General features: G+C 31.2%; 1 protein-coding gene across 3 annotated transcripts in view; it reads left to right on the plus strand.

Annotated features, from left to right (window-relative positions):
• LOC126884135 (aromatic-L-amino-acid decarboxylase) overlaps positions 1-14,532 on the plus strand; it is an 80,167-nt gene that overhangs the window by 44,188 nt on the left and 21,447 nt on the right. For all 3 annotated transcript variants that reach the window (XM_050649993.1, XM_050649995.1, XM_050649994.1), the window contains exons 6-9: positions 338-613; positions 909-1,172; positions 2,425-2,590; positions 2,830-2,900. In XM_050649993.1, the coding sequence (XP_050505950.1) occupies positions 338-613; positions 909-1,172; positions 2,425-2,590; positions 2,830-2,900 (777 nt within the window). The remainder of the gene's footprint in view (positions 1-337; positions 614-908; positions 1,173-2,424; positions 2,591-2,829; positions 2,901-14,532) is intronic.

The raw sequence follows: 14,532 nt of genomic DNA on the forward strand, positions 1-14,532 counted from the left end.
TTGCGATCTCCTTTCTTTGATTGGATATTATCTCTTTAAACCGTGACTTACCTATTACTACTAACTTACTAACGAAACCTAAACCAACTAAACTGAAAGAAAACAGAAAAAAAAAGGAAAATATAATGCAAAATAGACTTGGCAACGATAGCTGATGAGAGAATGAGATCTAAGAGAGAGTGAAGAGAAGTAATATTCCTTACAAAACTACTATATCGACTACTATCCACATGAAATTTGCTTCTGTATTTTTGTACTTGAAAGTATGTTAGTCGTTTGATTAAAGTACACTGAAATCACAAAATCACTTCTAAGCTATACAATATTTGCTTTATAGGCTATGGAAGAAGACGAGACCATGGGTCTCATTCCATTTTTCGTATCTACCACATTAGGAACAACTTCTTGCTGCGCTTTCGACAACTTGGAAGAAATCGGTCAGGTATGCCAGAAGTTTCCTTGCGTTTGGTTGCATGTGGATGCAGCGTATGCAGGAAGCGCCATGATCTGTCCAGAGCTGAAGTATCTTCTTAAAGGCATCGAGTACGCGGATTCTTTCAACACAAACCCCAACAAGTGGCTGCTGACAAATTTTGATTGCTCTACGTATTGGGTAAGTGGTTATATTAGGATTATCAACTTTCTAGCAACATCCAAAAAGGTTTACACATTGGTATACATTTAAATGGCGCCCAACGTGGGGCCAGTGTATAGGGCTTGGTCTACCTCTAATTTTATTTCCAACTGGTACCGCTAATAGGGTTCAATAGCTATCCAATATTTCTCCAATAATTATATAGTTTCTGTTCTTTTGTGAAATATTCATGTGTTTTTCCTGTTTACTCATCAAAATCCATTTATCAACTCAGATAATGACACTTAATTATCATTTTTGTATTTCTCTTTAGGTCAGAGACAGAATTCGACTGACCTCTGCGCTTGTAGTCGATCCCTTATACCTCCAACACGGATATTCAGATGCTACAATTGACTACAGACACTGGGGGGTTCCTCTAAGCAGACGGTTCAGGTCGTTGAAGATATGGTTCGTCCTGAGGAGCTACGGCATTTCTGGACTACAGAAGTACATAAGGAACCACATAACGCTTGCGCATAGATTTGAAGAGCATGTGGCGAAGGATAGAAGATTTGAAATATGTAACGAAGTCAAAGTAAGAGGTTTAGGGTATTACAATTAGAAATTATTGTTCATATAAATATGTCAGATGTCATAATAAAGGATGTTTTTTGTAGAGGTAAAGAAAGATTAGCAATACTTTTTTAACTGGTGTTCATTTTGACAGCTGTCAAGTGATTTATGTTTAGTTTGTTTTGTCGTTTCAATATGAATAGACTGACGCCTGAACAAAGCTTCCAAATTGTGTAAATTTATTTTGTAAATCATGGTTTTATTCGAAATTTTTATCGCGCACCACGAACATTTTATGGTCAACATAATCGTTCATCAGAGCAATGAATTCGATTAATCATGGAACCTTTTCACACCACGTTTACGTTTATTCTAAATGATAATACGCATTCACAGAGATGTACAATGCGTACAGAAGAAGTTGTTGCTGCTGTAGAGCGTAGCAGAGAGGAACACCCGAATCATTATATTGCCATCGTGCACAGCAGTTGGATATTGTGCATAGCAGTTGGATATATGTCCATCCACATTATGGAAGATTTTGCGGAAAATCTTGGTTTGCGTGCTTACAAAGTCCAACTCGTGCAAGAATGGAAACTACACAAATTTTGTTTACTGATGAAGCTCTCTTTTGGTTGAATAGCTACATCAATAAACAAAATTGCCGTATTTGGAGTGAAGACAATCCTCAAGTGTATGTTGAGAAATCATTAAATGCATAAGAACTAATTCTTTGGTGTACTTTATGGGCTGGCGGAATTATTGGTCCGTACTTCTTCAAAAACGATGCTGGCCAGAACATTACAGACTACAGATAATGGTGACCGCTATAGAACAATGATTACTGACTTTTTCAATTGAAAAACCGTGATGTGGAAGATATGTGGTTTCAACATGTAACACAGTTCGCGCCACAAATGATTTATTTTCACCGCTAGACTATTTTCTGTGGGGATAATATGTGAAGTCTAGTATACACTGATAAGTGATAAGCCTGAAACGATTGACCACTTGGTGCACAAGATTCGCCGCGTTATTGTCGATAAACGGCCACGAATGTTGGAAAAATTCATCGAAAACTGGACCTCCGGATTAGACTAAATCAAAGCCAGCCGTGGCAGTCGTATGCCAGAAATACTATTTAGATTATAAAGCCAAAAGATTATTTTTCGGATAAAGTCAATTTATTCGAAAAAAAAACACCCTTCATAAATAATTTATTGTTACATATGCTTTGTTTTTTATAAACGAATATATAATTTATCTGATTTCAGTTAGGTCTTGTATGTTTTCGACTGAAAGGAAATGACAAATTAAACGAGAAGTTGCTGAGCAGCATCAACGCTTCTGGAAAACTCCATATGGTTCCATCGAACGTCAACGACAAATATGTCATCAGGTTTTGTGTAGTAGCAGCTGACGCAGAAGAAGAGGACATAGGTAAAGTCGAGAAAAACGATCGTAAGCGTCAACTTAATAAAATCAGTGCAAAATGATATAAGAACAATTTTGTTTAGATTAAAATACAAAGTACAGATTGTAAAAAATACTTTTGTTCGTATTGTTATCAAACAATTTGTACCAGACAAGCAATTTTTATTGCTACTGTATTTAAATGAAATAATTTCAAAAATTCAAATTTTCCTGGCTATAATGATTTCGTGTTTTTTTTGCCACAGATCATGCCTGGGAGGTCATAAAAGAATTCGCGGAAGAATTACTGGAATCTCAGTCGTTGGAGAAAGAAAGAGTAAGTTTGTGCTTATTTTGCAGTTCAATTTAATTATTTATTATCATCATTATCTTTGCTTTATCCCGTTGCGGGGTCGGCTTCCCTAATAGGGAACTCACACATTTTTTTTTATTACATTATAATATTGTTTAGTATTGTATAAAAATGAGATTTCCAAAATTTCACGCTTTAAAAACTCATAATAACTTAGAAGTACAAATTCAAAGTCTTCTATATTTTAAAATAGTTCAAACGACCCGTGACGTCACATAGTTTAAATGGTTCCGTTTATGGTTATATTTAGGTATATTCTTCTTCTTCTTCTTCTTTAGTTTATTGGCCACCACCTACTTGGGTATTTGGCCAGCTCGTCGTCGCGGAATAAAGGAAAATACAGTAGGAAAAATGAAAGAATACCCATGAACGAACATATAAAACACGCTGTATTTTCCTGTCACCATGTCACACAAAAAATTGGCCAGCGCAAGTACATGTAATAATTATTGTTACATTTACTTGCACCGGACAGTTTTCATTGTGACACGGTGACAGGAAAGTACAGCGTGTTTTATATATTCGTTCATGGGTATTCTTTCATTTTTCCGACTATATTTATATTCTAATGCCATTTATCGTATGTCATTTTAATAATATATACCAGTTTGTTAAGATTGGAGTTTGATATAGTTATTGAAGGAAAGGAAAGAAGGTTTACTATGGAAAATAAAACCATTTTGTAAAAGTGCAAATTTTCTATGAATAGTTCAAACGATCAAAAACACTTGTAACGTCACATAACTGTATTTTCTACTGACGTTTATAATGTCTAATTTAAAATTTTATTCAATTTTGTTTACTTTGTTGGTTCAAAGTGTAAACATATAACCGGATGACGTCACGACGCGTTTTGCGCTGGCTGGTATAATTTGAATTTTTAATCGTCTTTAGGGGCCAAACGAAAGACAAACAAAACTTTTTTTATCTTTGATACGTTTTAAATTATGTTGTGTTGTGATTTATAACATTTCTTTCGAATTTAAAATTTTATGCAAGTTCCCTATTGCATTTCTCCATAAGTTCAATAACCTTTACCGACATGTCCTGTATAAGTGTCTCCCCAGAGGTCTTCTTTGGTCTTTTTCTCCTACTCCTTCCAGAACCCACAATTCAGCAATTTAATTATTTATAACTGAGAATATTTACGAAGAGTTAAAAACGAAAAAATACAAAAATAAATAAGTTGGCTAACATCCTCGAAAACAGACTAAGAAGCAGATCGATGAGATACATTGCAAAAAAGACAGATGGTCGATGGACAAACGACTTATTGGATTTAAGACCACGTTAAGACAAACGAAGCGTATAACACAATGCCTCATGTAAATTAACTAAATAGCTTATTTATACAACTTACAAGAGAGTCATAGTTTTCGATAATAATGGCATAAATATAGAAGAATTATCTAATAATCAATCGCACTATGAGGACATCCATAAACTACGTCGTAAAAATTTTGGACGTTTTAATACCCTCCCCCCTTACGTCGTAAAGCGTCGTTTACAGTTGACCCCCCCTCATACCGACGTCGCAATTGCAACTTATGACCCCCCTTTTAGAGATTTTTTTAAAATTCAATGTTATTTCTGGATTTTTTAAAGTTAGCTATCAAAGTTTATTTACGAATGTATCCAAATCAGTATTACCATGTAGCTCATTAATATCCACGTACTTTTTTCTCTCAATTCACTGTACAACTATGGGCCATTCCACGAACATACCTACGCCTGTTTTGGATTACTTCGATAACGAATATTTTACTGTGCAAAATAAGAAGAACGAAAGTAAATTGCATATTACATTGTTGTTTATTGGAATAATTATTAGCGCCATTTACTTTCGTACTTCTTATGTTGCACAGTAAAATATTCGTTGTCGAAGTAATCCAAAACAGGCGTATGTTCGTGGAATATCCCATAATTAGCTTTATTGAGACAAAAGACAATAATTTTATCGGAGTTCTCATTCTTGTAGAATAATTGTTTCACACATAGTATTCAGTAAATAAATGAACAGTTTAATATTTATTGCTTCCAGACGTTGTTCTGTATAGAAGCATTTGTTTAAATACATAGAACAATGTTTCATTGTTTGTTATTCTGTACAAAACTGCTATACTCCAGGCTGTGGGTGAAAAATAGGTCGATTTCAGGATATAATTCAGGAATTTTTGAAACTTCTCAGGTGTTGTAAAGGACGATGCCAGGAATAACTTATACTAAAATGTGACCAAAAATATTGTGAGCTTTTTTTTATTGCGATTTTCATTTGTTAAATTTGCAATTTTTAAAGATTTTTAATTTTGCAGCTTAGGATATTGACTCTAGAGAAAAACTTTTTAATAGAAAGTTGTAGTAAATTAAAAAAACCTATAATTTGAGCTATGGTAAGTTTAATTTCGTTTATTGGTTATTGCAATTTTACAATTGCGGTATTTATTGGTCAAATAATTTTTTTTATTTTTTAAAGCTTTAAAATGAAGATCTTTCACTTCCAAACATAAAAAAAAATTGTAAGGCCGGATTAACGAATTTGTTGCTTAGATATTATAAATTGTTTATCCCAAGAGGTCAAATGTCGAAGGCTATAACTTTTTGAAAAAATATCGTAGAGAGTTGGTGAAACATCCAATCTCCTTCTAAAGAGTTATATTTTCATATTCTGATGTAAATAGATGCGTAAAACATTTTTAAACTTCTAATTTTTGGGTTTGAAAATAAGGGGGCAAATTTCGATATAATCATTTAGAGCTGAAGCGGCCCTGTACATCCTATGAGTTTCTAACTTACAGATTATTGTTGCTGAAGACGAAACGAAGATTTATAAAAAAATAAAAAATTTCTATAACCAACTGAAGCCGAGATAATTGTATCTTTGTTCTTAAATCGTAGTGCCTTTATTTATAACAATTAAGAAATTATTTTACAGTCATTGACTAAAGAAAGACATATTATCTTAAAATAAAAATTATTATAAAATATAGACTAATTATATAAAATATAGAAAATTAATTATTAAAAATTATTTTTAGAATCGGTGCTTTTGCGAGCGGCCGAATTTTGCAAATCGCCCGGCTTGCTTCAAATCCGCGCGCTCGGAAAATTTTTACGTAACTTGTATTAAATTTTGACCGAAAACAATTTAATAATATTACCATTATAATATACAGTCTATTTACCACTGTATTTGTTTTTCTTGATAAACTTTTATATGTGAAATCTCATTTCTAAAGAAATAATATTGATATATTGAAATATACAAAAATGATACATATACAGTGGAACCCCGATAAGTCGGCCTCCGATAACCCGGAAGTCCGGTTAACTCGGACCGATTTTCATCAGACAAAACAAACATTTTTTCAGTTTGACTGAGTTTTTTACCAAAAAATGAACAATACTGTATACAACTGTACGTAGTTTAGATGTACTGTGCACATAGGCGCCCATACCCATGGGCAGGGGGCCGTGGCCCCCTAGCTTTTCGGATGCTTTAAACTATATATTGTTATCCATAGTGTACAAAATGTAATGTGTAAAATCTTCACGTCTGGCCCCCCTGAAAATGTTTATATGGGCGCCCATGACTGTGCATATTATATGTATTTCACGTTTTTGCAATTATAATTGAGTTTATCTGTAAGTATACTATATTTTAGTAATTTTTACCACATTCTCCGGCTAACCCGGATTTTCGATAACCCGGATCGGCCGCGGTCCCAATTAATCCGACTTATCGAGGTTCCACTGTAATATGAAATATATAACTATATTTTTAATTTTTTCACTGTTATATAAATATAATAATAATGTTACTTTTTATTATACAATATAAAACTTTTTTTTCTTGTAGTGACTATCCGTTTTGGATGTTGGCGACCATCATGGCAATCTGTACTATCACACTAAATCGGTACTGCTGCTCTAAAAAGATTTGTAGTTGTTGTGTTGAACGACGTACGTAAATTTTCTAGCAAGGTAATCCTTCGCCTTCCTGGATCTCAGTTTCCAAATGGGGTTTGCCAAATTGCCATGATTGTCGCCAACATCCAAAACGGATAGTCACTACAAGAAGAAAAAGTTTTGTATTGTATAATAAGAAGTAACATTATTATTATTATATTTATATAACAATGGAAAAATTAAAAATATAGTTATATATTTCATATAATGTATCATTTTTGTAATATTATTTCTTCAGAAATGAGATTTCACATATAAAAGTTTATCAAGAAAAACAAATACAGTGGTAAATAGACTGTATATTATAATGGTAATATTATTAAATTGTTTTCGGTCAAAATTTAATACAAGTTACGTAAATAATTTCCGAGCGCGCGGATTTGAAGCGAGCCGGGCGATTTGCAAAATTCGGCCGCTCGCAAAAGCACCGATTTTAAAAATAATTTTTAAGAATTAAATGTAACTATATTTTATAATAATTTTTATTTTAAGATAATATAAGTCTTTCTTTAGTCAATGACTGTAAAATAATTTCTTAATTGTTATAAATAAAGGCACTACGATTTAAGAACAAAGAAACAATTACCTCGGCTTCAGTTGGTTGTAGAAAATTTTTATTTTTTTTATAAATCTTCGTTTCGTCTTCAGCAATAATAATCTGTAAGTTAGAAACTCATAGGATGTACAGGGCCGCTTCAGCTCTAAATGTTTTTAACGAAATTGCCCCCTTATTTTCCAACCCAACATTTAGCTCGGCTGCAGTTGGTCGTAGAAATTTTTTATTTTTTTATAAATCTTCGTTTCGTCTTCAATCAACAATAATCTGTAAGTTAAAAACTCATGCTTCAGCTCTAAATTTTTATAACGAAATTTGCCCCCTTATTTTCAAACCCAAAAATTAGAGGGTTAAAAATGTTTTACGCATTTATTTACATCAGAATATGAAAATATAACTCTTTAGAAGGAGATTGGATGTTTCACCAACTCTCTACGATTTTTTTTCAAAAAGTTATAGCCTTCGACATTTGACCTCTTGGGATAAACAATTTATAATATCTAAGCAACAAATTAGTTAATCCGGCCTTACATTTTTTTTTATGTTTGGAATGGAAAGATCTTTATTTTAAAGCTTTAAAAAATAAAAAAATATTTGTACAATAAATAACGCAATTGTAAAAAACGGCGATTTTGGCCCTTTCGCAGGCTGTTTTGCAATAACCAATAACTCAAATTGTAAGTTTTTTAATTTACTACAACTTTCTATTAAAAAGTTTTTCTCTAGAATCAATATCCTAAGCTGCAAAATTAAAAATCTTTAAAAATTGCAAATTTAACAAATGAAAATCGCAATAAAAAAAAAGCTCACAATATTTTTGGTCACATTTTAGTATAAGTTATTCCTGGCATCGTTCTTTACAACACCTGATAGGTTTCAAAAATTCCTGAATTATATCACGTTTTTTCACCCACAGCCTGGGGTACTAGCAATATTATTAAGGCTGTGAGTGATAAAAACGAAATGAAAAGAATGCGATAAAAGTAATATACCTACTAATTCTGTTTAATACTACAATAGGGTATTTTTTTTATTTTCGTTAACATCAAACGACGTCGGATGTGCACTCATTGCCCCCTCCCCACTGTCGTATAGGTATCGTCGTAATAAGCAAAGACCCCCTCCCCCTTTTCAATGACGTAGTTTATGGATGTTCCCTATTGTGCATGTATTTTGTTGTTTGTACATCATTTTATAATTCAAAAGTATCTGACAATTTTGTTAATCTTTTAAACACATCTTCCAACTCATTCTTAATTTTGGATACTATACCTGTATCACCCGCGTACGCAAGACATTGGTGTCTTTTGTAATATAGTAAACTGCGGGTCAACTGGTATTTGAAATTTTCCTTCTTAATTTTATTGCGCCCCTTGTGTCTATCTGCGGCGTCTCTTAATTTCGTTTTATTTTATCATGTGCCTGCTTTAAAATCAATAACACATAGGTACGTGGTGCTGATAACTTTCTGCTTGTAGCTCTTTTAATGCAAATATTTGATCTACTACATTCAAACTTAGCAGAATTGCTATCACTTCCAGGGCTTTTATTTAGCTTCAACACTGTGATTAATTTTTCTATCTATCACAAATCCGATAAATTTCCCTGAATCCAATGATCTAATTCTGTTTCTTCTTTCATCTTTCTAATATTATGTCAGTCTCATCACTTAGAAATGTCCCTTGCTTTGTAGACCAGGGCTGATGTGTGAAAAAACGTCTATTTTTGTATGTGAGAGGTGGCATTCGGATTTTTGCAGATAAAGTGAGGTGACAACTTAATAATAATATCGATGGAAATTGAAAATGGTTATTCATTTTTTAATAATAATAATTGACTTATGCTCCTTCTCAAATATGCCCGAAACATTAATAAAGAAATTAAAATATTTAAAAATTTCGAAAAACATCGATTTTTTTCTATTTTCTTTTCTTATAACTTTAAAACGTTTCGTTTTGGAACAAAGTCGTACAAAAATAAAATAAAGATAATTGAATTTTGTATAATATAGGACTGCTTAAAAATGTCTTAAAGTATTACCCTTTCTGCAATATAGCAATAAATACAAAATAAGGGCGCAAAATAAGCCTGTTGTTATTCAAAGTTTTTAAACCACTTCGGTGGCACTTAGAACCTTAGTAATTCGCTTAGAAAATTCTTATAGCATACTTAAGCCGTCTACCAAATTTCAGTAAAATCTACCTAATAGATTTTGTATAATAAATTTGCAATCTAAATTTTTTTTAAAAAGTTCAAATTTTTTAAAAACTTTCTGAACAAAAAGTAAACCATTTAGAAGTTGGCTAATTTTTTTACATATAATAAAAGACACGGCGCTCTACCTATCTAATACACTTTACAGATTTAAAATCGGATTATTTAAGCGGCCTCAGCAATGTCTTAAAATTATAAACAGTTTTTTGGCTCATAAACAAATAGCTTTGTTTAACAATAAAAAAATTAATTTTCATTAATCTCATTAATTTCATTAATTAATCAATGCAAATAATCAAAACCGGTATAATTTGACTAAACTTTCAAAAGATGTAAGCAGAATCTATTTTAATTTTTAATCAAAAGTTATTCGCGTTCAAAAACTGCAATTTTTCGATTTTTTGAAAGTTCAACCGCGTTTATCTCGAAAACTATGCATCCTACGAAAAAACTTGTAAGAACATTTTTTGCTTAGAATTACCTACTCAAAAATTACAAAAATGTTTTGTTTTAAGAAAAATCGCTGTTATGTAATTCCTCAAGTTCTTTGTTTATAACAATCTTATCGATATCCGGATCAACTGTTACTGTTCTGCGGGTCAAAATACATAAAAAAATGAAAAAGGCTTGGGTAAGTCCATCTAAGTAAAGCAGGCCGTTGAACGACCCCCCCCCCCCCGGCGACAAAACTAATTTATTTATAAAATATAAAGGAAAAGATTCCTCTCATTGGCTGTATACCATAATAAAAACTTACTAATGAAGTAAAAACCTCACATGTAGGTAGGTGGTATATAATTTATTAAAAAATTTTTTCTAAAAATGATCCAAGATGGATAAAATCACAAACGTTTTCGGACCAATCAGTCCATCATCAGGTGGTAGAAACTTCAGATCCAAAGTAGTTGGAACTAGCTACATATTTAGGTCAAAAGACCTTAATGTAATAATAATTATGCCATTTAGGCTACAAAAATGTCGACAATAAGTCGATGTCACAAGAAATTAAATTGCAACGGTATATGATCCAGACATTGTGACACAAACCATATATCTAATTTGATGCTGTTCCTTTTTGTAGCTAGCCGCAAATACTCCATAGCCATGTTGACTGTACTGTCATCAATTTACTTCATTAGTAAGTTTTTATTATGGTATACAGCCAATGAGAGGAATCTTTTCCTTTATATTTTATTGATGACAGTACAGTCAACATGGCTATGGAGTATTTGCGGCTAGCTACAAAAAGGAACAGCATCAAATTAGATATATGGTTTGTGTCACAATGTCTGGATCATATACCGTTGCAATTTAATTTCTTGTGACATCGACTTATTGTCGACATTTTTGTAGCCTAAATGGCATAATTATTGATTAATTATTTATATGGGAAATAAGCCACAATTAAAATGAAAAAAATAATTTTATTAACGTTTCGACGCCCAAATCGGGTGCCGTTGTCAAAATACAAAATATTACTAAAATAAACTAAAGTGTTGTTGCTAAGCAAAAAAAAATTCTTCTAATAATTTATTTAATCTCACTCATTTATATTGGCAATTCAGACATATATTATACATTTTAAAGTAGAAGACTTTAAAATGATATTGCCAATATTTATGAGTTGCGTTCCTGGGACGACTTACTGAAAGATAGTTCATTCGATTACATGAAATTAACCCCAACTCAAGAATATCCGTCATAAAAAATTATAGCATGTGATATGTCTTTAAAAAGACAACCAAATGCAACGACAGTAAAATTCTCGCGTTAGAGACTTCATAGTAAATCACAAGGGAAAACCAGGAAAAACCTTGTGATACTATCCCGACATCGTAAGTATTTGGTCTTACATTAATTTACTCTCAAAAAATAATACCAAATTCTGACTTGTAACATGTTTAAATTATAAATATTATTAATAATACTAGATATATAAGTAATACTAAAATATAAAATATGTACTAGCTCGATATTATTGACTTACTAATCTTGGTATTTTCTTTCTATTGACTTCCTCTTAGTAAGTCAATAATATCGAGCTAGTACATATTTTATATTTTAGTATTACTTATATATCTAGTATTATTAATAATATTTATAATTTAAACATGTTACAAGTCAGAATTTGGTATTATTTTTTGAGAGTAAATTAATGTAAGACCAAATACTTACGATGTCGGGATAGTATCACAAGGTTTTTCCTGGTTTTCCCTTGTGATTTACTATGAAGTCTCTAACGCGAGAATTTTACTGTCGTTGCATTTGGTTGTCTTTTTAAAGACATATCACATGCTATAATTTTTTATGACGGATATTCTTGAGTTGGGGTTAATTTCATGTAATCGAATGAACTATCTTTCAGTAAGTCGTCCCAGGAACGCAACTCATAAATATTGGCAATATCATTTTAAAGTCTTCTACTTTAAAATGTATAATATATGTCTGAATTGCCAATATAAATGAGTGAGATTAAATAAATTATTAGAAGAATTTTTTTTTGCTTAGCAACAACACTTTAGTTTATTTTAGTAATATTTTGTATTTTGACAACGGCACCCGATTTGGGCGTCGAAACGTTAATAAAATTATTTTTTTCATTTTAATTGTGGCTTATTTCCCATATAAATAATTAATCATAAAAATGCCACAAGGAAATAGCTTCAGAACGGCATAATTATTATTACATTAAGGTCTTTTGACCTAAATATGTAGCTAGTTCCAACTACTTTGGATCTGAAGTTTCTACCACCTGATGATGGACTGATTGGTCCGAAAACGTTTGTGATTTTATCCATCTTGGATCATTTTTAGAAAAAATTTTTTAATAAATTATATACCACCTACCTACATGTGAGGTTTTTACTTCATTAGTAAGTTTTTATTATGGTATACAGCCAATGAGAGGAATCTTTTCCTTTATATTTTATTGATGACAGTACAGTAAACATGGCTATGGAGTATTTGCGGCTAGCTACAAAAAGGAACAGCATCAAATTAGATATATGGTTTGTGTCACAATGTCTGGATCATATACCGTTGCAATTTAATTTCTTGTGACATCGACTTATTGTCGACATTTTTGTAGCCTAAATGGCATAATTATTATTACATTAAGGTCTTTTGACCTAAATATGTAGCTAGTTCCAACTACTTTGGATCTGAAGTTTCTACCACCTGATGATGGACTGATTGGTCCGAAAACGTTTGTGATTTTATCCATCTTGGATCATTTTTAGAAAATTTTTTTTAATAAATTATATACCACCTACCTACATGTGAGGTTTTTACTTCATTAGTAAGAATTTATTTATAAGCCAAAAAATTTTTTATGACTTTGAAACATTGGCGCTTAAATAATCCGATTTTAATTCTGTAAGGTGTATTAGATAGACTGTTTATATGTTAAAAAATTAGCAACCTTTTAAATGGTCTATTTTTTGTTCAGAAAGTTTTTAAAAAGTTTAAACTTAAAAAAAAAAATAGATTGCGAAATTTTTATGCAAAATCTATTAGGTCGATTTTAATGAAATTTGGTGGACGGTTTAAGTAGGCTATAAGAATTTTTTAAGCGAATTACGAAGGTTCTAGTTGAAACCAAAGTGGTTGAAAAACATTGAACAAAAACATAATATAGTCTGGGCTGATTATCGGAGAATAGGCCATTTTTGGGAAAAGTTATTTACCAGCAATTTTATTGCTGTAATCGAATTATAAGATCCTATATATTAATAATATAGGTATGCAAAGTCCTCAGATAGTGTGCTACTTTTTTTATAAACAAAATGGCGCACGAAAATCGTGTTTTTTTCAATTATTGCTCTATAACTCCGAAGATTTTAACTTTACAACAAAAACACTCAAATAAAAATTCACCGTGATTAAATTCTGCATAGAGACGCGTTTTTACCGATCTGCTCCGACGAAAATTTTCCTCGGAAAATGCGGGTTTTCCCAACAAAATCTTTAATTTTCAAATAAAGTTTTAGATAAGTAATTATCTACCAATAATTAAATAATTTGGTGACTTAAAAGCCTTTTTGGTTTAGATTATAGTTCCAGAAGCTGATGAAAATTAAACGAATATTTTAGCAACAATTCAATTGTTAATTAATAACTTACGGTAGCAATAATAACCAAAATAATTATGATACACTGATCAAGCTTTGAAATCTTATAAAGATGAGATGCCTATTTAATATTTTGTCGACAAAATATGAATTTTTTTATTTTTTTGCATAATCTTTAAATGTTTTAAAAAAAATAGTTATAAACAAATTAACGTTTCTCAGAAAGTTTTTATTATATTATAATTTAAAAAAATAGCTAAAATGAGCATTTTAAATATCTTTAAAATGAATGCTTTAAAACTTTCTTGCAACCATTTTTAAAAAAGTTATGAAACAGCAAATTAAACATACGATTACTACTGTGTTTATAATTTTTTTTTAATTCTTTCAAAGCGTAGATGTGAGTTTAAAGTACAAGCTAATTATTTACAAAAAAAAATCGATTATCAGTTTAATGGTTATATTTTAATTAAAGATTATAAATATATTTTTTTGTAATTTACACGCGCGAAAGTAGAGTAACACAGTACTGTAGCTAAAATTTTCACTCTGAGCGACGACCGGCCGCGTGATGTACACTTTTAATAAATAATGCATGCTGCGTGTTAGTCGCTTCGAGTGAACATTTTAGCTCCGACTCTGTATCAGGCCTACGCTTGCGCTAAAAATTACAAAAAAAAGTATTTTTAATCTTTGATTAAAATATAACCATTGCACTAATTTTTGACATTCTTTGTGAGTAATTAGGTTGTACCATAGACTCACTTTTAAGCTTTGAAACAATTAAAAC

This window comes from Diabrotica virgifera, chromosome 4, assembly GCF_917563875.1.
Source record: "Diabrotica virgifera virgifera chromosome 4, PGI_DIABVI_V3a".
Taxonomy (NCBI): domain Eukaryota; kingdom Metazoa; phylum Arthropoda; class Insecta; order Coleoptera; family Chrysomelidae; genus Diabrotica; species Diabrotica virgifera.